Source organism: Argentina anserina, chromosome 4 (genome assembly GCF_933775445.1).
Source record: "Argentina anserina chromosome 4, drPotAnse1.1, whole genome shotgun sequence".
In the NCBI taxonomy this organism is placed as follows: domain Eukaryota; kingdom Viridiplantae; phylum Streptophyta; class Magnoliopsida; order Rosales; family Rosaceae; genus Argentina; species Argentina anserina.
Window position 1 is genome coordinate 26,284,725 of NC_065875.1, and position 24,283 is coordinate 26,309,007.

Sequence of the window (24,283 nt, forward strand, 5' to 3'; positions counted from 1 at the left end):
TGGTAATAGAGAAGGAGGGGTGTGAATTTTATGGGCGTTGACTTGAAGAATTTGACCCTTGTTTTACCACGGAATTACATAAAATGGCAATAGTTGGTGAGGGAAAATTCTTCTATTGATCCACAATCACTCGTTTGGAAACAAAAGTTAATGATAATTAGTAGTAATTGCATATTAGCATGGAAACATAACCAACGGCCCCATTTTCTCATATTTTCTTCCATATATATAACGAATATCTCTAATGTGCTTTTATCATGGCAGATTCATTGCATAATAAAAATAGACGTTCGTTTGAGTTATAATACACACTCGGTTGGAATTAAGGATCCCAATTCATTTAAGTGAGTTTATTGTGATAGGTGTAGTTAAATTTAATTTCATCTTATTAGTCTCATCATCTATTTCAAATGTATGTTAGTTCTATTTTGTTATCATAACAATGCTCAAAAATATTAGATTTAAAAAGAATATCGTTACGAGTGAAAGTGAATTAACTATTTAACTTGTCAATTTGACATTATAATTTACAATGAAATTGAATTAATGAATTTTGGGTTAGTTCATGATATAAATGAGTCAAATGACATCATATACTTTTAGGTAAATTCATATAATATAATTGTTGTTGCAAGCTAGTATTAATAATATTGATAATTAGATGGGAACGTGGGTAGTTGGAAACTATAAATGGGCAGGGCTCCCCATTAATAGAAGGGGAGTCATCCTTCCTACTGTGTTCAGGCCTTCAGGGCCATGAGGGTAATCCATTTATGACAGTGTGACCCTGTCACTGTGTCACGTCATTTCGATTTGATTTTTATTTTTTGGCTAAATAATTCCCTAAATCTATCTTCAGATTTGGCAGGGACCAGACTGTGACATGCTTGGATTAGAAAGTATGGATGATTTGGAATTCAATATGCTAGATAGTAAATACTTACCCACATAAGTGCATTGGATAATTCATAGCTAAGCTGTACGGAATCATATGTGGGTGCGTAGAAACGAATTGTTTTCAAACAATTCGCGGAAGCGTTTTTTTCGATTTTATTTTAAAAACGGGTGCGTATTGGAAGCGTTAAAATAAAATAATATATATATATATATAACAAATATCATAACAATTCAAAATTATTATCTCAACACTTTAGGTTATAAATTCAAATAATTTAATCTTAAACAACTCGAATATAACTAACTTTGCAATCATTCACTAGTTTTCTCATATTAGCTCTTTGTTGAGAACTGACTTTTAAAACAACCTTTAATTTCTTTCATACCCTCATTCAATGAGTCACAACTCTACTATGAGATTCAACATATATTGTATTGCGAAATTTGCATTCAAACCTCCAAGTTCTTCCCCTGGCAACTTCTCAATCTTATTAACATAAATCTACAAATGAGCCTTATCATCCACAATGGACGGTTCAACCTCATTTACACTACCTTCATAACTATATATGTAAAGGTGTACTGGATTCAGTGGATTGACTCATTTTTATACAACAAACAAATGCAGAAACAAGTAAATTCAATTATCAACTAAATGCCTTAAACACCTTAACTCAATTCTCAAGTAAATTCATCAAACTATTTAATTCAATTCTCAAGAGTTAGCAAAGAAACGAGCTTTACCTTTTTTGCCAAAAGCTTCCCTTTAGTCTTATGCACGTTAGTTAGATTGCAAACCTCAAAACACCTTGATCAGAGCCTCTAATCGAAAAAGATTGTTCAATAAACTTGTTTGCCCTTGTCTCTTCTAAAACATATCAAACAACCAGTATTGAAGTATGTAGGTCGTTCTAAGTAAAAACTGCCCAGAAAACAAGTTTATGCAAATTTGAGAACCATAAACTAAAACGACGACTAACATACCTTCATACAGTTTTTGACCTTTTGTTCTTCAATAGTGACAATAGCTTGTTCTTTGATTTTGGTGGATCATTGATAGGATTCAGGCAAATTTGATCTTATCTGGACACGAAGATTGAAGGAGGCACAACAAGAAAACTCATAGGAGAATGGATTCAATCATATTAGGGTTTTGAAATTAAGTAAGGAAAAATAACTAAATTGTCCTCGCACTTCCTCTTTAATTGCGACAACACACTTCCAAACTGGGAACGTGCGTTTCCGTTGCGCTCACAAAAACAACTTTTTCTATAATCGCGCTTCCAACACGCTTCCGATTCTGATTCTAGGATGGGAATCGGACCTCCGGTGAAACTTCTATGCATCACAGTTTCATAGTGAAAATTATTTGGTAATTTTTTAATGAGATCAAAAGTAAAGAGATATAAATATGAGAAATATAATTTCCAATTCAAAATTTCCAAAATCCGATTATATGTTGACAACTTTTACTTATCATATCGTCTTGGGCATATACTTTGTCCTAACTAAGGTGAGTCGATTATACATTGGTGACATTTGCTTTCTTGGCTTATGGGTCGCAATTGATATGGATTTGCACCTGCATCGAGCATTCCTTAAAGATTCCATTGTTTGTGTCGCGATCGGTAGGGCGTTGTATGCACCTATTGAGCACTCCTTAAGAATTCAATTGAGCATTTCTCAAATTAGTTTGGAGGATTCGGCCCAGGTTGGAAGTAATTGTTCATTTAGCCAAGATGAGAAAATTTTGTTTATTGAACATGATAACTGAAGTGGAGGTGACATGTAAACGAGATATTGGTCTTACGTCGTACGAACTAAATTCATGTAAAATGGCCTAGAGTTGCATCTATTGAGAGAGAGAAAGAGAGAGAGAGAGCTACCTGAAATACAAATTTGAACCAATACATGTCTATTATTGATCTATCTTTCGACCAGTAAACATAGACATATTCGGTCGGTATGGTATACTCACGAATGTAAATATGAATACCGTAACCAAGCTGAAGACGAGCTATCGATACAGCCCGAGTCGAGCCAGACCCGGCACAGTTCAGTTTGAGCCGGTTACGATCTCGGATGGTTCGGTAAGTTCGGGCCAAAATGCCTGCACTACTTTTCATTCGTAAAAGAAAACAAAATTTACTCTTATGTTGTGTTTGGATAGAGGAAAATAATGAAGAATTTAATTAGATTTCAGAAATTTGATATTCCTCATCTTAGTTTAGATTGAAATTCAAAAGAAAGTACAAATTCTATTGGAAAAAATAAGGAGAAATTGAAGCATGTTTCCATGTTTATTTTCTATGAAAAAGAGGTGTTATTCTTCAGTTCCCAATCTTTTCTATGCAATTCTAACCATTTTTTTAATACAGGAAATAGTATCCAAACAAAATAATTCTCAATTCTTAGAATTTTATACTCTTAAAAATAAAATTCGCATAAAAAAAGATTTATATCATCATAAGATTACTCCATCCAAACACAGCATCATGGATTAGTTTTAAGGCCCAGAGAATTAACATGTATGAAGTAACCAGAGAGGGGAGAGGTGACGAGGATGGAAACTGACGCGGAGCCGATGGAGTTGGGGGTGAAGGTCGAACCTACCTCTTTCACAGAAACAATCATACGCCGCTTCGGTAATCAATTTATCTCCTTTGTTCAGTACCGTATTGCAATCCCCGTCCAGGTAATTCATTCGCAGTTTGAATCGGGCGTGCAGTACCAAAACTGGAAGAAGGCTGGCCGGATGCGGAATCCGCTCTAGCTGAGCATGGAATTTCTGTGTTGCTGAATCTGGTGTGTGTTCAATTTTGGCAAAACAGTTTAGCTTTGTTGGGGTTTAGATTTCATTCTTGTCTTATCAAATTATGGTCACCAATTCAGGATGAGGGTTACATAACAGTGTCGACAAGAACAAGGACAAAGGATCCAGATATCATTGACAGGGCAAGGACTGCGTTATACTTCTCTCTCAAACCAGAGTTCCACCATATATGGTACCAATCCTTTTCCTTTTTTCCTAATTGTAAAACTTCAAAATGCCAATACTGAATTTCTCATTCCAGCTATTTCACACTTTGATTTCAGGCAATAAGAGTACTGAAGGGGGAGCTGCATTATGATAACATCAAGACTGAGTACCAAGAAGGTGCCCTAGCCGCAATATTTATCGTACTTGCCTCTCTATTTTTCCATACTAATACGATGCCACCATTATCTTTCCCCTAATTATGTGTTTCTGTAAGCGAAAATGTCTAGATGTCAGCTTATCTAAGCTTTTTTAATGCGGTGATCAAGACCATTTAGTATAATCAGGAAGAAATTGGTACGGGAGAATTTACAATGAGCTGTCAGATAGTCCATATTTGTGCTCTTCTGCTATATTAGCTACACGTTAATATTCAGACGAAAGACTGATCAGTAGTTGATGCTGGAGATGTTGAATATGCTAAGTTTTCTGCTTTTCTAATTCTACATACTGCCCATTTGTCCAGGAGCGTTTTGTTAAACAACGGCAACGTCTTGGTGAACACTTGAAGGTGTGTAAAGTGACACAGCTCATGTCTTCCTAACCTTCATATTTGTGCTCTTCTGCTATATTAGCCACACGTTAATATTCAGACGAAAGAACAAAGGATTTGATTCTTAGGTTTCCGGACAATTGAAGAGATTGAGAAGTAACCCAACTTGGCAACATTGACGAGAGGGGAAGAGTTGAAGTTCTCTTGAACACAATCCTCATTTGGCTCACCTCGTAGTGTGTTGGTACAAGCATCGTCCTTACTTGGTAAACAAGCTGCTGCACTGAATCGATACATTGTCACCGACCCAGAGTTCTTGTTCCAATTTTTCGGGAAGTCTGGTATGAACATTCTTACAAAATTTATTTTCTGCTTCGGTGTCGACAACTACAAGAACAAAGGATCCAGATATCATTAACAGGGCTAGGGACTGCATTATACTTCTTTCTCAAACTAGAGTTCTACCATATATGGTACTAATCCTTATTCTTTTCTTAACGTAGAACTTCAAAATGTCAATACTATTGGGACACTGAATTTCTCATTCCAGCTATTTCACACTTTGATTTCAGGCAATAAGAGTACTGAATGACGAACTGCATTATGATCACATGAAGACTGGGTACCAAGAAGGTGGCCTTGCCGCTAGACATGGAATCAATCAGGTGCTATATATAATTATATATATCGCACTTGCCTCTCTTTTTCTCCATACTAATATACAATATCGCCATTATCTTTCCCATATTTATGTTTTTGTTGGCTAAATGGTCTCTAGTTGTCGGTTTATCTACGCTTTTTTTTTAATGTGGTGATCAAAACCATTTAGTATAATCAGGAAGAAATTGGTATGAGAATTTACAATGAGCTGTAAAACCAAACCATATATACATTACCAATCACTTATTTTTCATACTTGATGAATCCCTAAAACCAAACCATGTATACAACATTGCTATATATAGTTCTCACCAGTGTCATGGGAAAACATGATAAAATGTGTGACATGAGATAGCGTTACATTTGACCTAATAGTAGTGGTGGAGACAATTAATCATGTAAACCTCAGCCGGACAATAAGGGCTATCCAAATTCTTCAGTGAGAAATTCCAAAAAATTCCATACATACCAGATTGAGTGCATACCAGATTGAGTGGGTAAGAAATTCCAAGCTCTTGACGGAGCATCACTCAATTTCAACACAAACCAATAATTCTGAAAAGGACTGGAAAAAAAAAAAGACTCGTTGTGGTATCGAGAGAGTGACTCGGTGAAGGAGGTGACAACAATTCTGTCCGAGTTAGGGCACAACGCCCCCGATTTTGACCGTCGTATATCTCCATCGTCACTTGCAGTTTTGGATTGGGTTTAAAGTCGCAAATGCAAACATGTGTATTGGGCCTTGGGCTCGTATTTTCTCTAAACTCCCAGAGAACATCAGGGAATTGCCTAGTGGCTAAGAAACAACGTCGTTACCCCACCCTCTAATAGTCACGATGATTCACGATTTAAGCTCAGGAACGAAACACAGACGGCGGTCGTCTCACTTTGCTCATAACACTAGGGCTCTGCTTTACCATGCAAATTTATAGTACAGCCATACAAAATTTTTACTACAACTCTGTTCCATTAGGTGGTGACCCTCGACTCCTTGAACTTGAGCTATATATAGACAAGGATAGCGATTAAAACTCGCTGTAAGCATCAAGATGATGGAGTTTTGGAATGGACTCTAAACTCGAAATTTATATTTCACAACCCCGTTCTCCTGGTCAGCAGTTGAGTACCAGGTGACGAGGTGATCAAAACTTATCTTCTATATCTATTTCTATTCTGCTTTAGATTAATTGGGCTTGTGTACTTTTTCTCCAAGGCCTAGTTTATTTGGGCCTTTGAATTATCCCAGTAAAAGAAGAAGACCTAACTACCAAATTTACCCATCCCTCTCCTCCATCCGGCCAGTTCGCGCCGATCACTCGTCTTCGTTCAACTCGATAGCTCTGCTCTTCAGTCTTCACCCGATCAACCTCAGTGAACTGAACTATACTGGTGAAACTCCCATTTCTTATTTCTATTCGCTTTTCATTTTGCCTTTGCCGGATTCCGACGCCGACGGAGAGTTGCAGGTGGTTGGTCTCGCCGCACAGGTTTCCGTCAAAAACTCCGGTGAGTTTGCTAATTTTCGTTTTATGCTTTACTTTCAGCTATATATATTGTCGATTGAGAGAGTTGCTAGCTAAACTTGAAAGCAAGTAAGGTTGTTGTGAAGTTGTGAGCTCGTAGCAATTGTGAGAGCTATAAGTTCTTTAAACCTAAAGCATTACATAGATTCATCACTTAGCTGAGTTATGCTGAATCGGTCTTCTTCGGAATTGGAATAGGAAGAGTTTCAAATGGTTTGCCAAATTCGGCAATAATTTCGGTTAGTGCAATGAGTCACTTGTAAATGTTCTCATGTGTTCTCAAAGCATAGTTAGAATTAGTGAGTAGTTCTTTCATTTTGATGAAAGTGTTCGGGTGATTATGTTTTGATAGGTGATAGGAATGTGTAGTGTATGCTTTACTCTCGTGCGCTGTTTAATTTTGAGTTCTTTAATGATATGCTGAATCGATCTTTATGAACTTATACAGTGATTTAGTAGCAATAGAAAGCGAAGATGCCCCGTAGGCCGACAAGGCGTCGGGGATTGATGAAATCACGTCCCTCTTTCTTTTCCCAGTTTTCTCGTCAGGCTGCTAGGGTTGCCTCTGTCTTTTCTGCCAAGCGTCGAATGCATACGGAAGAAGTCCTTCATAAATCACCATCAAGCTCCGGAGGCATGATCACCATCATATTGACTCCATTTGGTTTGAAATGAGTCTTGTTTTTATCATAATTATGTCTGCATGTTAACTTTTCAGGTGATAAATCAGTAAAGAATGATTTCAAAGTCAAGAATGAGCAGTTGGAATCTTCCGAAGATGAAGAGTTTGATGTAAGCAAATACTTCTGGTGAGAACTATTTATTATCCATATAATTAACTGGCTCTTTGCTGAAAGGCTGAAGTTCAGTATTTAGTATATTCATTCATTCTGTTTACACTTGGATTTTTATGAAATTTTGGTTCTTATCTGTAAAGGGAAATGTTCAAGTAGATTTTGCATTCTTTGATCCAAAAGCCGATGACTTTCATGGAGTGAAGACCTTGCTGCAGACCTACCTTGATGGTGAAGAGTGGGATTTGAGTGGTTTCGTAGACTTAATATTGGAACAGACCACTGTAGGGTCTGTCGTGAAAATAGAGGATGATGAAGATAATGGAATATTTGGTCTTGTTACCGTCCTTAACCTGGGGAGATACAAGGCAAGTAATCTGTACTTGCGTGCTCCAGTAATTTAGTTACATCCTTTTGCTATATACCTGTAGCCCCTGTAGGTTTGTAAGTTATTGTCTATACATAGACTGATGGAACTTCTTTCATTCTTAACAGGACCATAAATGTATGAAAGAAATTCAGAAGTTTCTCTTGAAAGTTTCTCAGAAGGATGTAATAGAGGACCTGAGATCACTTTTGGGTAAGGAAGCAAAAAGTGTCGGTCTTTTGGTCTCTCAACGTGTGACAAACTTACCTCCCCAGCTCTTGCCACCTCTTTATGAAGGTCTCTTTAACGAAGTCTCGTGGGCTACAGAAGATGAGGTTAGAATCATTAGATTGATAATAAGAATTATGAGCTTGTCTGTCTTCAATTGTCTTCTGGGAATGTTTCTCTTCTTAATTTAGATATGTTGTTTCCCTCATGGCAGCCAACAGAGGAGCTCAAAAAATCCTTTCGGTTTAAGTGTTATATACTAGTCACCAAATTTTACAAGGTAAGCTGTTCAAGCAACTCTGTGCTCACTGAACTCTCTCTTTAATTCTCATCTATGCCTTTGATTTATTTTTTTCGTGATGCAATGTACAGCAAAAAAATGCTGACCAGAAAAGGAAGCAGAATGATAATGAAGAGGCAATAATATATGTAAAGCCAGAAGATGAATTGTTTCATAAGGTACTTATTCTTTGATCTGAATACCATCATATGCTTTTCACATGATTTACTAATTGTATTTTCAAATGTATTTCAGCTCAGCACCTGGTCCTCTGAATTTTCTTTGAAGACTCCGCAGATTGCACCTCATGAGGCAAGTAGTATTATGGCTGCCTGTCCTACTTTCTCAGTAAAACTCCCAGATACATTATGCTGCGACTAGTTCATCTCCACAGAAATATGGAAGGGAAAATTTTTAGTTTTCTTGAATTACTATGTGATTTGTTTCGTCTAGAGGATCCACAAAGATACATTGGCAGGTTACACATAATACTCGTAATACACACTCACCAGCATTAATCAAAGAGGTACACTTTTACGGGGACAGGTAGTGAAGATCATGGCATTACCAAGTTAGATTGAAACTTTCACAGGAACAGCGTGTAATCATAGTTATTTTGACTTCCTTTGTGAATATAACAATGTGTGATGTTTTCGTAATTACTTCTGCAGCTAAGAAACTATCAGCAAATGGGGTTAGTAATGGCTGTCAAAGCAGACAAGATCTCTACATTCCAACAACAGCTGCAATCTTTAATACAGGAACCTTGAATCTCATTGAAAGGTTGAGTAAACTCTTTTGCTTATTTGCCTCAATTATTGTTCGTAGTAATCGCCCTCGTATATTCATCAATCCCCATCTGTGTTTGCAGGTCCCAAATTTTAATTTCCTTTTTGCCGGTGCCTGAATAATAGAGGGAGCTAGAGGCAAATGCATATTACAACCTTCACGTGGTGAGGATCTAAGAACCATTCGTTTTGTCCCAAACGGTCCCTCCCCTCATAAGATTCATCGAGAGAAAATGAAGTCTCTAATGAAAGTTACAGACGTGTATGGAGCAACGTGGCGTGGACCATCATTCTTGCTCTTATCTTGGAGATTTTATATGAACCAGTTAGGAAAAACTTCTGTATGAGTGAAGAAGAGTTGCGAATTTACGCAAGACACCAAAGAAAAGTACCATCGTCTTCTATTATTTGGTCTTATAATTGTGTGGCGGTAAGAACAATATGAATAGAATTTGTTCTTTTCACGTTGACAAGTTCTTTGAAATTCCTTAAACTTAAAACAATTAACTACATGCATAATTTAGTCGATGCTTTCTGTCCGATCGCTCTTGCTCTTTTCTTCTTGTTGGTTTCACTTGCCAAGTGAGAGTGACTGAGCTCAAATAATTACCACAGTGACGCCTACATTTTGAGCAGTGATATTGCTGAAGCAGTAATTGGGTTGTTTTCATTTTCATGTACGAAAGGATAAGAACCCACTCTTATCTTCTTCATTGTGATTAAAGGATGCCATTTTCGTTCTCTTAAATGATACCATTAGTTGGTATTTGTATGTGAATGATCAATCATTGCCTTTTGTTTATTCACTAAAACAGGAATATGCGTTTCCCCATCCTGCATTATGTAAGCCTATGTGTCCTTAATGTTTGTACCAACATGTATATCCATGTTCTACCACAATAATTAGAAGCTAAACAATTCAGAAAATTTCTCCTTTTCTTTTCTGTGTATAGAAATTTCAAATACAGATCCGCTTGCATATAAACGAAAGGTTGTATTATTACTATTATCAAATCGAAGAAAAAGGGGAATAGATTTGAGCATTTTCTTGTTCATAAATCACACAACTCAAACAAAGCTTGAACACCTTAATCATTCTGCTTGAGTAATACTATTATTATATCTCTGAAACAGCTGCAAATTTACCTAAATTGTAGTACAATGCATCTGACACTCTTATTCGCCGACATGAAACAATGCAAAAATGATTAACTAACCCTACAGCAAACATAGATGCATTAACTTTCTTACGCATCCATCACTAATCTCAACCCCTAACGTCCACATCCCAAATTCACTTAATTAAGTACAAATTAAGCCACCATATTAAACAATAACCCACCATCGTTAATGCAAAATGTACCCGTCACGTCTCATTATCAAAAGAAAACCCACAGTAAAATCCACCCAAAACACAGTAAAATCCCCCCCCCCCCAACGAGTGAAAATAATAATAATAATAATACTACACGCTGAAACACTGAATCACTGTGGTGCAGAGAGCAGTCACGTAAATGCTGAAAGGCCGTGTGAGTCTGGGTTTTCATGCAAACGAGAAAAAAAATGTAAAATATGTTCATGTTTATCTGTTTGTGAGTGTTTGAGCTCTAGTCGTTGTTTTGGGTTTTTAACCCCCTCCCTCATTGGAGCTCGCGCCCCACATCACTCTCCTTCTTACTCATACCCCCTTTTTTTTTAATAATTCCCCATTTTTCTATAATTACAATACTAAAACTGGCAACTAGGGCTTCCTTATTATTCCTATTTCTCCTCCTCCTCCTCCTCCTCCTCCCCCGCCCTGCACAAACTAGTGACTACTGAAAAAAAACCAAAGCAAGATAGAAAGAGAGAGAGAGAGCCCCGAAACCTAAATGTTTAGATTCTGAGTTCACATCCGTTTCCGAGCTATTAGTTTCATCCATAATGAAAAGAGAGCATCATAGCCACCCCCACTACCCTAATCCAAACCCACCCATGGCCTCCGCTTCTAATGATAACAAGGCCGGCAAGGCGGCGATGTACGACGACGGCATGGATGAGCTTCTGGCCGTTTTGGGTTACAAGGTCAAGTCTTCCAACATGGCCGATGTGGCCCAGAAGCTTGAGCAGCTTGAGGAGTTCATGGGGACTGTTCAGGACGACGGGCTGTCCCAGCTGGCTTCTGATACCGTTCATTACAATCCCTCCGATCTGTCGAATTGGCTGGAGAGCATGATCTCCGAGATTACTCCGCCTCCGAATTTCGACCCGGTAATGGCGGCGCCGTTGAATCAGCTCGGTGGCAGCAGCTCTGTTATTCTGGAAGATTCGTTTTTGGCTCCGGCGGAATCTTCCACCATAACCTCCATCGATTTCGCAGATCACAACATGAACATAAACACAAGCAGGACCAAATCTCTTAGCCCACGAACACAGTTCGACGACTGCTCCTCCTCCTCCAATTATGAACTCAAAGCCATACCTGGTCAGGCCATTTTCAGCCAGACCCATTTCGATTCCTCCCCTCGACAGCCAAAACGACTCAAACCCAACACAGATTTCTACCCCACCACCACCTCCATCCAACCCGTCTCCCTCCCCCTCCCCACCGCCGCCGAGCCATCTCGCCCTGTAGTCGTTGTCGACTCGCAAGAAAATGGAGTCAGATTAGTCCACGGCCTCATGGCCTGCGCCGAAGCCGTCCAGCAGAACAACCTCAACCTCGCCAAGGCCCTGGTCACGCAGATCAGCTACCTCGCCATCTCCCAAGCCGGAGCCATGCGTAAAGTCGCCACCTTCTTCGCCGAGGCTCTAGCCCAGCGCATCTTCCGCGTCTACCCTGCCGCTCCGATCGACCACTCCTACTCGGAGATGCTCCAGATGCACTTCTACGAGACCTGCCCTTACATCAAGTTCGCCCACTTCACCGCCAACCAGGCCATCCTCGAAGGCTTCCAAGATAAGAAAAGAGTTCACGTCATCGATTTCTCCATGAACCAAGGGATGCAGTGGCCGGCCCTGATGCAGGCTCTGGCTCTCCGACCCGGCGGGCCGCCTGCTTTTCGCCTTACAGGTATCGGCCCGCCGGCTGCGGACAACTCGGACCATCTTCAAGAGGTTGGCTGGAAGCTAGCACAGCTGGCCGAAACCATTCATGTAGAATTTGAGTATAGAGGGTTCGTGGCCAACAGCTTGGCTGATCTGGATGCTTCTATGCTGGAGCTGAGGCCGAGTGAGGTGGAATCGGTTGCGGTTAACTCGGTGTTTGAGCTGCATAAACTGTTGGCTCGGCCCGGTGCGATCGAGAAAGTACTGTCTGTAGTGAAGCAGATGAAGCCGGAGATCGTTACTGTGGTGGAGCAGGAGGCGAACCACAACGGTCCGGTTTTCCTGAACCGATTCAACGAGTCGCTGCACTATTACTCGACGCTGTTTGACTCGCTGGAGGGGTCGGTCAACAGCCAGGACAAGATGATGTCGGAGGTGTACCTGGGGAAGCAAATCTTCAACGTGGTGGCATGTGAAGGGGTCGAGCGGGTCGAGAGGCACGAGACTCTGGCTCAGTGGCGGACCCGGTTTGGTGATTCCGGTTTCGCTCCGGTTCATTTGGGCTCCAACGCGTTCAAGCAGGCTAGCATGCTTTTGGCGCTCTTCGCCGGCGGAGATGGGTACAGAGTGGAAGAGAACGACGGGTGTTTAATGCTGGGGTGGCACACTCGGCCGCTCATTGCCACCTCGGCCTGGAGACTCGCCTCTCAAGCGGTGATGAGTCACTGAGTCAACTCAGTGAGTCTGGTCGACGCGTTGTGGGTTTTTTTTTTTGGGTGCCAAGTGCCAACCAAACAGGCCCTTGTCAATGAGTGAGTTGGCCCTCAATGTGCTAATCTGAACTGGGGTGCGTACGTTTAGGGTGATTGAGACCCACAAAAGCCCCCACCCACCGTTACCAAGTCTTTGTTTTTTTTTTTTTTCAATTTACTTAATTTTGTCAAAGGGGTTATTTTTCTGGATCAAGAATCAAGAGATGGATGATGATAATGGAGTGTACCCATGTTAATATCTATAGGTTGGTGGTGATAATAAAATGAAATTAAAACCTTTTTGACTGCTATTTGTTGTGATCAATTTTTGTTTTGAGTAGTCAAAATATATGCTGATCTAGAGCGCGAAATTACCATTTTGTCTCGAAACATATAATACATTTTGTTCCGGGAATGAAATAAACTTAAATGTTCCAAGTGTGAAATTCTATCATATTTCGAAACATATTATAATAAGTTGAACTTTAGAGCACAATTTAAATTATTAGACAGCATAGTAGTTTATGAGAACTACTATAACATACTGTGCAGAAGAGGGGAGTTATGTACTTGTATAGTTCATGGGTTAATTTGATTCTATGATGTGGAAGAACAAGAACCTAGTGATGAAGTAGTCCCCTTTCACTTGTGGAATGATGAAGCAAGTGAAAATGGAAAAGTGATTGATGGGGTTCTTCAGTTCTAGATAGGCTGGATACCACTGCCATCTCTTTGTTAGTGGGATATGGTTTTACTAAAAATGTCAATGTGCTTTGCGGTGGTAAAAAGAAATGAAGAAATATGTGAAAAATAATCAAATAACTGTATGAGTGAATATATGTAATAATTTACCCATGAGAAATAATTGAAGATAATAATTGAAGTGGAAGTGTTGAAACCCCACTTTCCCAGAAACTACTATAATTTTCAGGAATCATCTTTAATGTCAGGAAAGCATAATCATAATCTAGAAAGTGAAAGAGAGGCTCAATTATGTTTTTTTTTTTCTGATGTACATACTCTACTTTGCTGAAAAATGTTGGGGCTTTTACAGTTTACTGGTGTCGGTATATATACTACCTTGATAAGTAGTAAGCTTCTCTAAAACTTGATGATATCAGTACATGCTAGTAAATGTATTAATGCCTTTAATTTTGGTTTATTTTTCATCAATTTTTCCGGATATAACTAGAGTACCAGTTTTTTTCTGGGTTTCTCTCACTTCCTCAAATTGGAAATTTAAATTCACACCTGGGTAAATGCTAGGTTGCATTCATTATGAGAAATGTTTTAAAAAGTTACCGCATAAGCGCTAGGAAGTGGGTCATCGTCACGTTTTTTGCCGATTCAGTCATCCGTGACATTTGAGGGATTTAGCGGCCACTTAGGCGGTCTAGGGCGTTCTTCCGCAGTCTAGAACAGTCAAAATCGGTGGATTAAAAAAAAAGTAGTGGAAGTAAAAAAACTTCATAATGAATATTTTTATTTCAGATTATGACACATAAGATGAGGAATGAGAAATTGATATTGAGTTCGAGTCTTATACCAAGTGAGTTAGGGAATGATTTAGAAAAGATGAAATTGAGATTTAGTCTTACATTTTGTTAACGTTGCAGTTTGCCTTCTTAAGATAAACCACGGTTACGTGTGATATGATGTTCATTGCGCACTAACACTCGATCCTCCTTTTACTTGTTAAATAAGATACAATGCGGCGTTAGAAGAGAGACCGCGTCTTGACAGTCTTCAACTCTCTCATGCCTAAGTCAGACGTTGTATATATGTTGACAGAGTAACTGTATCAATGTATGTTAGTATTAATTGCTTACTTAATGAGGAGAGAGATTGCACCTTGTATAGTTGGATCGAGGTAGATGGATCACTTACTCCTCGATGTGGGACTATATTATTTCGGTGTGTTCTTTGAGGTATTCTTTAGAGTGTGTTTGTGGGCGCATTATTGACTATATTAAGGTCAGTGATAGCTAGTTGCGCAGCTGGCGCTGTTGTCTTGCCATTGGTATGGGCAGCTCGGGTCGTGTTTGACTCTAGGCCCATGATTAATATAGCTGATTATGGCTAGACATAAGTCTATGCCAACACATTTGTTTTACAATGTACCTTTTGTTTTAATATTTATGTATAGATTTTGAACTTAAGTTATTCTGAGTTTAGATTATTTTAAAAATTATTATAGAACATCATTATATATTTTTAATTATATAAATAGTTTAAATACATATATAAAAAATATTTAATAATTCAAATTCACTTATGTGCCGTTTAGCCGTCTAAGTGTTAGAAGATAGATATCCGCCTACTTACCGTATAACCTTTTTTTGAACCTTAATTATAAGTGATGTTATAAACCACTACGGTCACATCATTTGACAAGTTAGATATATTCTTTCTCTTGATTGTGGGCGGGTAGTTACTAATATTAGTAATATTTAAATATGTAATATAATGGTGCCAAGTTTTTTGACTAATAAATGGATCGAGAATTGTGTACCATTGATGCACATGTGTGGTGTGTAATAACAATAGAATATGCAGTACTAAAATTTACAAACAAGGTTGATTTCCATATTCGGTTTTGATACCTAAGAAAACCCTTTGAAGAATGAAGGAGTTTGAGAGTTCTGCTCAGTTTCTTCAGATGTAACGCTACGGCTATCATTAGGGCTTAGAATATTGCTCTGGATTTTTGTCTGTAATGGCCAGAGCAACTAGCTAATTGTATATAGAATGGAAACTCAGATGACTGGACAACAGAATTTATTCAAATTAAATGGCTTCTCTTTCTCAGATATATACAGGCTTGTAGTACATATATATAAGTGGCTGTATTCATGTAGGTAGTGCCCAGACCTCTGAGACCAGGCCAGCGGTAACTCTACTGCAATATAATACCATACCAGACTTCTTCATTTCCCTACTATATGTATCATATGCTAGTTTTTAGTTAACTAGATCAAAATTGAATCTACTAAGAGAATGTTCATCTTTATACCGATACAGATCTGCAAACGAATTACTATGTTGCTAACCATATACAAATTAAGTTGTCCCCAATTTTAATTTCCTTAACTTTTTTATCTGACTTTAAGAACAATTATCAACGACACGTCTGCCGTAACTCCTGTAATCATGACTAATTTTGTAGATGGAGATCAAAGACCTAATTATGTATAAAACTTAGAGAAATTCAGTAATCTTTTTCCAATCACACTTACTAATTTAAGAAAAGAATATAACGATCAAATTCATAAATGATGAATCAGAACACAAACTCTTCCATTAAACAGATAACCTTTTCTAGGAATGCCTTATGCTCTAACGTTTCAAAAAAAAAAGAGAGCCTCGTGCTATAATAGCTAGATTCAGCTAAGGCCACCTAGATAACCCTTTTTGTATGCCAACTCTCTCGTTCTAATTTGACATGAGACTTAGTTTAATGCTAATGCTGCATGATCGATGATCGACTCAAGGTGGGACGTTAATGGCGTATCCTTAACAATCAGATTTCCATCGAAATCATATATATATATATATATAATAAAACCAGATTACACAATTCAAACAATAAAACTATCATTTTAAGGTGAAACTACCACTAGTATTTTAAATTAGAGAGGATACAGATTCCGACTGCTTTTGCTGCCCCATCTTTGAGGAAAATATGTTTAAAAATCAATTAGGGTTTGATTTCATTTGTTAATTGGGTGAGCGAAGATTACAACAACTTTTATGCAGACCAGTTATGAATTTAAAGTTTGAAACTATGAAAGTAAGCACCCAGATCACGTTAGTCTTCGCATATTGGACCTTCAGATACATACGTAAGAACACATTTGTCATACATACTATTGAACTATGTGAATTTCACTTTTAAATTATAGCTGTGTTTTCATTCAAAGTAACTCAAAATCCTATGTCATCACGGGTTATAAATGACAGCAAGTTGAAGAGAATTAACAACTAATACAGTTTAATTGACAATTACAAGTCTGAAATGTTTTAAACATATAATTCATTACGTAGTATAAAATGTGGAATAAGGGAGTATATCAGTATGTTAATGTTGCTATCATAGGCCAAAAGATTTGCTTATTAAATTAGTACCTAATGGCCAACTTGGCCTGTTAAAGACCTTAGTTAATTTTAATTATCGAGACCACATCACATCACCCTCTATTTGAAGTTTTAATTTTGTGAACCTCTCACAATCTCATGCACTATTCTCCAATCTCCATCACATTACCTTCGTCACACTTCCACGAAGAAAAGCACAAAAGCCTCGTAGCCAAGGATTTTTTCTTATTATTAACCAAAAAAAAAAGAGAGGACTTTTTCTTATTCTTCTTTATTAATTTGGGAAATATATAGGGGATATTCGGGTGGGTATACTTAATTTTAAGGGGAAGCCAAGTCAGACTGGAATAGCCAATTTTGGGATGAGAAGCTATATTTACATATATGCTGGCAATGGTGGACTGACAGAGCTTGGAAGAGACTGACTGGCCGGCCGGCTGATATAAAGAAATTAAAGGTAGATCCAGAATCGTAGGTCCATTTCGAAAGTGAAGGCTTTTATCTGCCTGAATTCTAAACTATAATGTAAGTTCAATAATTCCATGTCCAAATCATCATGCAGATTCAATAATCAAAAACACATACCTAGCTTTTTAAGGGAGCTTATTCACCGCACCGTCAGAGCACCAATACCGGCCGCATGCGGTCACGTGCACCGTTAGACTAAAACGGACGTTAGTTTTATTCGGTAATCAAGAGTTCGTTCGACGGCGATATGTGTGCGGTTCCTATACCACCGTGGTCAATGCCGAGCTGACATCGAATCCACAAGGTTGCGGCTGGGACGACGAGACCCGAAAGTAACCTTGACCCGACTCTAGCGTTGGGTCACCTAAGTACCTGAGCTCCTAATCCAAACCGAGCACGTCGAGTTTAATTCTGGATTCCTTGGTTGGATTTGAGAGCTACTTAAGGGTCGTGGAGGACATGTAGAGAATTGGGAAAGTTCTGGGTTTGATTAGATGTGTTTTTTTCTTTCTAGAAATTAAGGTTAGATTATCAGAGGTTTAAGAACTTCTCCATCTTTGACTATCAAAAACACCAGACCCAGTTGAAATTTATGCCATCCATTTCAACCCAAAACTCAACTCGAATAGGATATCCACAAAACGCCTCACCGCTGCTTTTTCCATAGCGACTCCTAATTATCTAAAGAGTAAAGCTCCAATAATTCACGATCGCGACTCATTTTTCTGTTCACTTTCTTCATATAGACGGCGAAGGTTAGAGCACCGTTAGACTTCAGACTGCTTAGATATGCTTACTCATTGAGTGGCTGAGATTGCTCCTTAATAATAAAATAATCGTCGGTGTGGGAACTCGATGGTGCGTAAAATCTTTTTCCGCTTTTAATGATTTTAAGTTTCTGGACAATTAATCATTCATATATTTTGGAAACGAAAATTGAGGATCATTATATGAGAGTAAGTCAATACATCCAGTAACTCATATATCGATAATTATGCTATATATCTAGCTGCATGCATAGATGTTCAACAGTCAGAAAAGTGAAGCAGTTTAATTCAAATCAAAAATTATCTGTTGGAATAGATAACAAGTATATGGAAATCCCGTGGCGATTTGGTTGATCTCCGTCGTTGTTAAAGGGTCAGAATCACACTGGGGCAAACCTGAATATGACATTCTCTTCAAATCGCTGCTTTTTATAAGATATCGGCTAATATAAACTTTGCCAATATACCACGCACTCGTGCAAACTCCCTACTTGGCAGTTTCAATTCTTCACGTTTTCCATCTCTCTCTCTCTCTCTCTCTCTCTCTCTCTCTCTCTCTCTCTCTCCCTCTATTATAGCTTAGCTTTTAGATCGAAAATATCAAATATCCCATTTTGTTCATTGGATTGGACCCTTTAATTAGTTAGTTTACATAGTTGAGGTTTGAATCGACCAAGTCGTCTATTGCAAGTTAGATATCTGGCTAATCTTTCTTAAAAGGAATGAATTCTATGACTTAATTGTGCCCAAAGGCTAAACCCTAGCTTGCTACCACATGACTCTTCCTTCCTTCCTTTCTTTCTTTCTCACGTGAAGTAGTGAAGTTTCCTAGTAGGTTCAAGAAACTAATTCAAGGATAAACTTTGGGCTAATTACTCTATAATAAGAAGTAGCATTGGCCGCCCTCAGTTTTTAATTGAATCTATATGCATGCATGGAGTACTTTAATAGACTAGATCTTAGATCAAGTAGCAAGTGGGTAATATGCACACTGACATTGTAGGAAAATAAGTTGGTTAATTACACTTAATGATAAAACATAAAGAGTTAATTTATCATCTTTATCAAACTAAGTTTAATTTACTAAAACTTGTTGGTCATGGAAATTCAATTTTCTATCTTCTTGGGCATTATTGGCACGGTTGTTTTAATATTAGCCCTCGCGTAAAAGCTATAGAAGAGTGTATTAAGAGCATATTTAGTAATGCTAGCTATATTTTAGTTAAATTTCGACCAATATAGTTTGAAATACATTTTAGTTAGCCAATTTAGGAATATGTCTACATCAGATCACTCTATTTTAGTTTCATTTGAATTCAAAATATTAATCAAATGTCTAAAAAGTATTTTAAATTTATCTATAAATTATATATAATTTCCCACAAAGAATGTTTGAAATTCAAATGTTTTAACTTTGAGCTATATCGCTAGACAGATTTGTCGAGTGAGATAACTCAAAATTAAAATAAAGTTATAAGAGTGGTGCAGCCACTAATTTTAGTAAAAAATTAAACATATTTTCTAAAATAGCTTAACAGTTATAATAGAGAGGGTTAAATATATTCTAATCTAAGTAGATAGCAACAATTAGTGATTCAGAGCCTCAAACAGAAACCCTTAGTATCATTTGGCCCGTGGGCGGCCCGGGGTAGCCCGACTCAAGGCCCGACCTGGTCAAAGCTCAGTCAAAGTCCGGCCCTATGGGTATAAGGCCGGGTAGAGGACGAGGGTTCAAAGCCTCGGCCCGGCCCATTAGAGTCCATAAGGCCAAAGCCCGGCCCGACCCTAAAAAACCCGTCTAAAGCTCATTCATTTTTAAAATTAATAATTTCATATATATTTATTTGTTGTCTATGTTATTTAGTTAAATTATGTTATTATATTTCTTATCTTTTGTACTATATTTAGTTAAATAATTACCATATCATATTTTTTCTTTATTTTTTTTATAAAAATATTCATTACACATAAATATCATGGGTTCGGCCCGGAAAAGCCCGTAAGATCCGGGTCCGTAGGTAGCTCGTGAGCCTTGATTTTATTAGTAAGTCCCGTCTGAAAAATTGAAAAAAAATATCGTGAAAACCCGGCCCATTGCCGACCCTTACCTTAGTTATGGAAATGACGTCCTCATCCAAAAGAAGATCACATTTAGTTTACATCAGCCTATATGATATGGGCTGAGCAGTATTAAATGTACACAGATCAAAGTATGATGCCTTGAATTATCAACTGAGAAGAGATTCACTGAAGAACCGTACTTCATCCGGCCGGCCGGCCAGTCGTGAGACGACACTACTTTAGGTATAAAAGGGGCATGCATTATTTCTGCATGATGATATTATAAGTGATTATTTAAGAATTAATGTTGCATCCGATAAATTATAACTTACGACCTGCGATAAGTGTTATTCAATTTGTAGATGAGTCTACATATGTAAAAAAAGAAAGAGCAATTTGAGGGTTCTACTGTTCTACACATGTACGGCAAGCATGAACTGGGTTCGACGTAATATTACATGAAAGCAATGTTCTAAAAATCCCCGCCTAGACGCCCGGAGACCCTTGGCCGCCTCGATTTTAGGCCGATTAATCCTCTGGGCGCTGATTTTTAGCTGTCCGCTCGATTAACGCCTAGCGTTTTTTAGAACCTTGCATGGAAAGCGACATTGTAGAGGCTAGGTCACTATTGTGGAGCACGGTTTGTTCCACTCTCCATGTGGTTGCTCTATCTCACCCTCAACTCTCAGAATTAGCAAACATGACAAAAGCTTAGTCTGCTGGAGCCAAGTCTCTTTCTTATTATAGCGAAAACTTAGTTGATGATGATGAACTAGAAACAGAAACAGAAACTAGATATTAGACATAAAATATGGAGACTGGTGAGTGGTGAGAAAGCAAAACACACTTGTTGGCGCATGCAGCACTTCTCTACTACTGAATCTAGTAGCCGCCGCGTGTTCACACTACAAATTTGAGATCGACACGAGTCTTAGCTAGTGATCGAATATATGCATGGTACTAATTGTTTGATCGAGATCTTTTCTGTGAAAGAAGAAAGGGAAAATGCAGATGTCACAGCCATTGAGAAAAAGAGGGTTCGGGGTTTTCTGGTTAGTGGGGTATTGATAGAGATACTGCAGGGTGGTCATTGAGAATCTGCTACTGCTTATTTCAGACATTTAGCAAGTGGGAAGTAATGTAGAATGATAGAGATAGAGTTAGAGATAGACAACGATTTCAAACCCTAGCTAGATTGCACAAAGATCTCTATCACGGTAAGAACTGAACATCAGGTACCACTGGCGTATAAAACTACGAACTACAACACTGATCGTAAGTTCTTGAGGCCCATATATATGTATAGAGATATCAGAAATTACAAAACAGTAATGCAATGTCTAAAGCCCACAGCTATAGAAACAGGTCTTTCAGGGATCAATGATCAATCCAAACCTGAAGAAATAAGCTCACTTATATTCAATTAATTCAAGCTTGAAATTTATGCTGCTTCTAATAAGGACAATTAGGTACTGGTGTATTCCTTCCATTGCTTATGCATTTCATTTATTTCAGTCAACTGAAATCCTGACATGCATTCACAATATCACAAGAGAGATTTAATAGCTCTAACCAACAGTCTGGACTCGATCCGGAGAGTTTTAAAGTTGGTTTGTATATATCCACACATACAAGCTAGATCAGAGAAGCTATACAGGGCTGAACTCCAGAATCGTACATTAGATTTGATAATTGAGTGAAGTGAGACTGGTTCGTGAAATTTTGGATTTCTTGCTACAATTGCCAAGTGCCAAATGCTTGTTATTCGGCCTTAGCTATACCACGTTTGATTTCCAAGCAGCCACAAGATACTCAGCACGTACTCACTAGCTGCATGTACGTGGTCCTTGCATGCAACCCGATTTAGGTTGTGTGTGTGATTGTTGCAGAATGGAGATCTGGATTGATGTGTAATATATAGTTTGAGGATAATATACTGATTGCTGAAACATGTCCATCTAGCTGTACATTATGCAAGGAAGACAAGTTCAGCTAGCTAGCAGATTGTGATATGTTGTTGTTATAGCCTGCTGGTTCTAATTAGTTTGAAGCCAACAATGACATAACCTACCAAGTACCAAACAGCTCCTTCGATTGTGATGTGTTTAAAATTTAAATATATGTGTTTATATCAATTTTGGCACACTTTCGGTTAAAATTTTTCACCATAAGTGATTCAATATTTAGGTATATTATTCAAGATCATCTTTATAAAATTTCATCAAATTCGGACATCGTTAAAGTATTAAAATTATATTAAATCAATGAATGAATTAAAACTGTTCAACATGAATTGTTCGTGTAAATCTCAATTTTAAAATCTCAAACCATTGTCGAATTAGATGAAACTTTATAGAGATGATCTTGAATAACATACCCAAATATTGAATCACTTATGGTGAAAATATTTGATCGAAATGTGTGCTAAAATTGAAACTTTACTCTGTAATTTTAGAGTTAAACTTCACTCTAGATATGAATTATATGTATATATATATATATATATATATATATATATATATTGTTTGAACTTCTCCCGCATATATATTCTAGTTATTCACGATCTTGATCGACCTTAGCAAGACCACCCCTTTAATTTCTTTATATATTGGTAAGATTACAGGATTGTGATTACATTCATTAGTGATACAACTGGATCATGTATGCCAAAGCTACATAGCAATAGAGGTTAAAAAATGAAAATAACCTAGCCTTTTGTTCTGTTTTTTCGATCTCAAAGCCGTTGATAAATTGATCTTTGTGCGAAGCATACGGTAGGCCTCATCATTTAGCTCGTGGATCTGAAAAGCCCGCAGATGCCCGCAAGCTCGATGTGCTTTTACTTGGTCCGGCCCGCGAGAAAGCCCGCTTCGGTGGGTAGATGATCGGGCTTAGTTTAAAGGTGTGAAACCCAACCCACCCGTGGGCCCGGCCCGGCCCATAAGAGTCCACTAAAAAATAAAATATCATAAAATATTATATATGTTAATAATACTAGATTTAAAAATTAATATTATAAAATTGTAGCATTATGAAGCAACTACATGAAATATATGAAGTAAACTTATCAGGATTAATCAACACCAGCTGATGTTATCGGTACTAATATTTAGGAATCTTGTTAAAACATCACTTAATTCGGACCTCGTCTAACCGTCAGAATTTCTGGTAAACCGAAAACACCACTAATATGTCATAAGGGATGACCCATTACAAAGATGCGAACGCCGAACACCGTTTGTATATCTGAAATCACCTAATTTTTGTTATTTATCGTGCTCGGTCACACTGAGAAAACTCATTTGGCAAAGGCCCGTCAATGGGGTTTCAATATGTCAAAACACATCTTTTTTTGTTGACTCTATATATGAACGGTCAAACCATGTCCAAAACGGACAAAAATTTTACGCGGTCCCTAAATATATTTACCGATCACATCTGCTAGTGACGATCGATCATATTTTGAATTGGAGTTGTATATCGCCTAAGTATCAACTAATGTATCATAACCTTTTATATTAGGTTTAGAATAAAACTATCGCATTATAAAATGATTATATAAAAGAAACTTATAGGAATCGATCGACATTATCCGATGTGATCGGTGTATATATTTAGTTATCATTTTAAAATTTCATCCAATTCGGACCTCGTTTGACCGTCGGAATTTCCGGTAAACCACAAACACCACTAAATATGTCATAAGGGATGACCTATTACCAAGATGCGAATGCCTAAAGCTGTTTACATATTTGAAAAATCACCTAATTTTTATCACCAATTATGCGTGGTCGCAACGAGAAAGGGAAAACCCTAGTTAATGGAGTTTTATTATATCAAAACGTCTCTTTTTTTGTTGACCATATATACGGACAATCAACAATGTTCAAAACGGATGAAATTTTTACAGGGTCCCTAAATATATATCGATCACATCTATCAGTGTCGATCGACAATATTTCAAAACTATAATTTATTTGTGACTTTGTTTGAGAATGTTTTATAATAATTATTTTATTATTCTAAAACCTTAAATAAGAGTGATA

The 24,283-nt window shown here is 37.7% G+C and overlaps 2 protein-coding genes across 2 annotated transcripts; both read left to right on the forward strand.

The window, feature by feature from the left end:
- Positions 1 to 3,398: 3,398 nt before the first annotated feature.
- On the forward strand, positions 3,399 to 9,607 carry LOC126791161 (protein BCCIP homolog). The gene is made up of 18 exons (XM_050517571.1): positions 3,399 to 3,542; positions 3,626 to 3,702; positions 3,790 to 3,902; positions 3,994 to 4,054; positions 4,401 to 4,900; positions 5,000 to 5,092; positions 6,061 to 6,217; positions 6,390 to 6,476; positions 6,554 to 6,593; positions 7,059 to 7,244; positions 7,329 to 7,402; positions 7,548 to 7,772; positions 7,900 to 8,106; positions 8,214 to 8,279; positions 8,372 to 8,458; positions 8,535 to 8,591; positions 8,951 to 9,062; positions 9,151 to 9,607. Exons 10-17 carry the CDS (start codon positions 7,085 to 7,087, stop codon positions 9,047 to 9,049), a joined length of 975 nt encoding a protein of 324 aa, XP_050373528.1. The 5' UTR covers positions 3,399 to 3,542; positions 3,626 to 3,702; positions 3,790 to 3,902; positions 3,994 to 4,054; positions 4,401 to 4,900; positions 5,000 to 5,092; positions 6,061 to 6,217; positions 6,390 to 6,476; positions 6,554 to 6,593; positions 7,059 to 7,084; the 3' UTR covers positions 9,050 to 9,062; positions 9,151 to 9,607.
- Positions 9,608 to 10,851: 1,244 nt separating this feature from the next.
- LOC126790699 (DELLA protein GAIP-B) lies at positions 10,852 to 13,163 on the forward strand. Its single transcript, XM_050517040.1, has one exon. The coding sequence runs from the start codon at positions 10,991 to 10,993 to the stop codon at positions 12,821 to 12,823; it is 1,833 nt and encodes a 610-aa protein (XP_050372997.1). The 5' UTR covers positions 10,852 to 10,990; the 3' UTR covers positions 12,824 to 13,163.
- Positions 13,164 to 24,283: the final 11,120 nt, after the last annotated feature.

Coding starts and splice junctions, on each gene's coding strand:
- LOC126791161 (XM_050517571.1), top strand. CDS start 7,085: ATGCCCCGTAGGCCGACAAGGCGTCGGGGATTGATGAAATCACGTCCC. Junction 7,403..7,547: donor CCGAAGATGAAGAGTTTGAT/GTAAGCAAATAC, acceptor TTATCTGTAAAG/GGAAATGTTCAAGTAGATTT. Junction 8,459..8,534: donor AAGATGAATTGTTTCATAAG/GTACTTATTCTT, acceptor AATGTATTTCAG/CTCAGCACCTGGTCCTCTGA.
- LOC126790699 (XM_050517040.1), top strand. CDS start 10,991: ATGAAAAGAGAGCATCATAGCCACCCCCACTACCCTAATCCAAACCCA.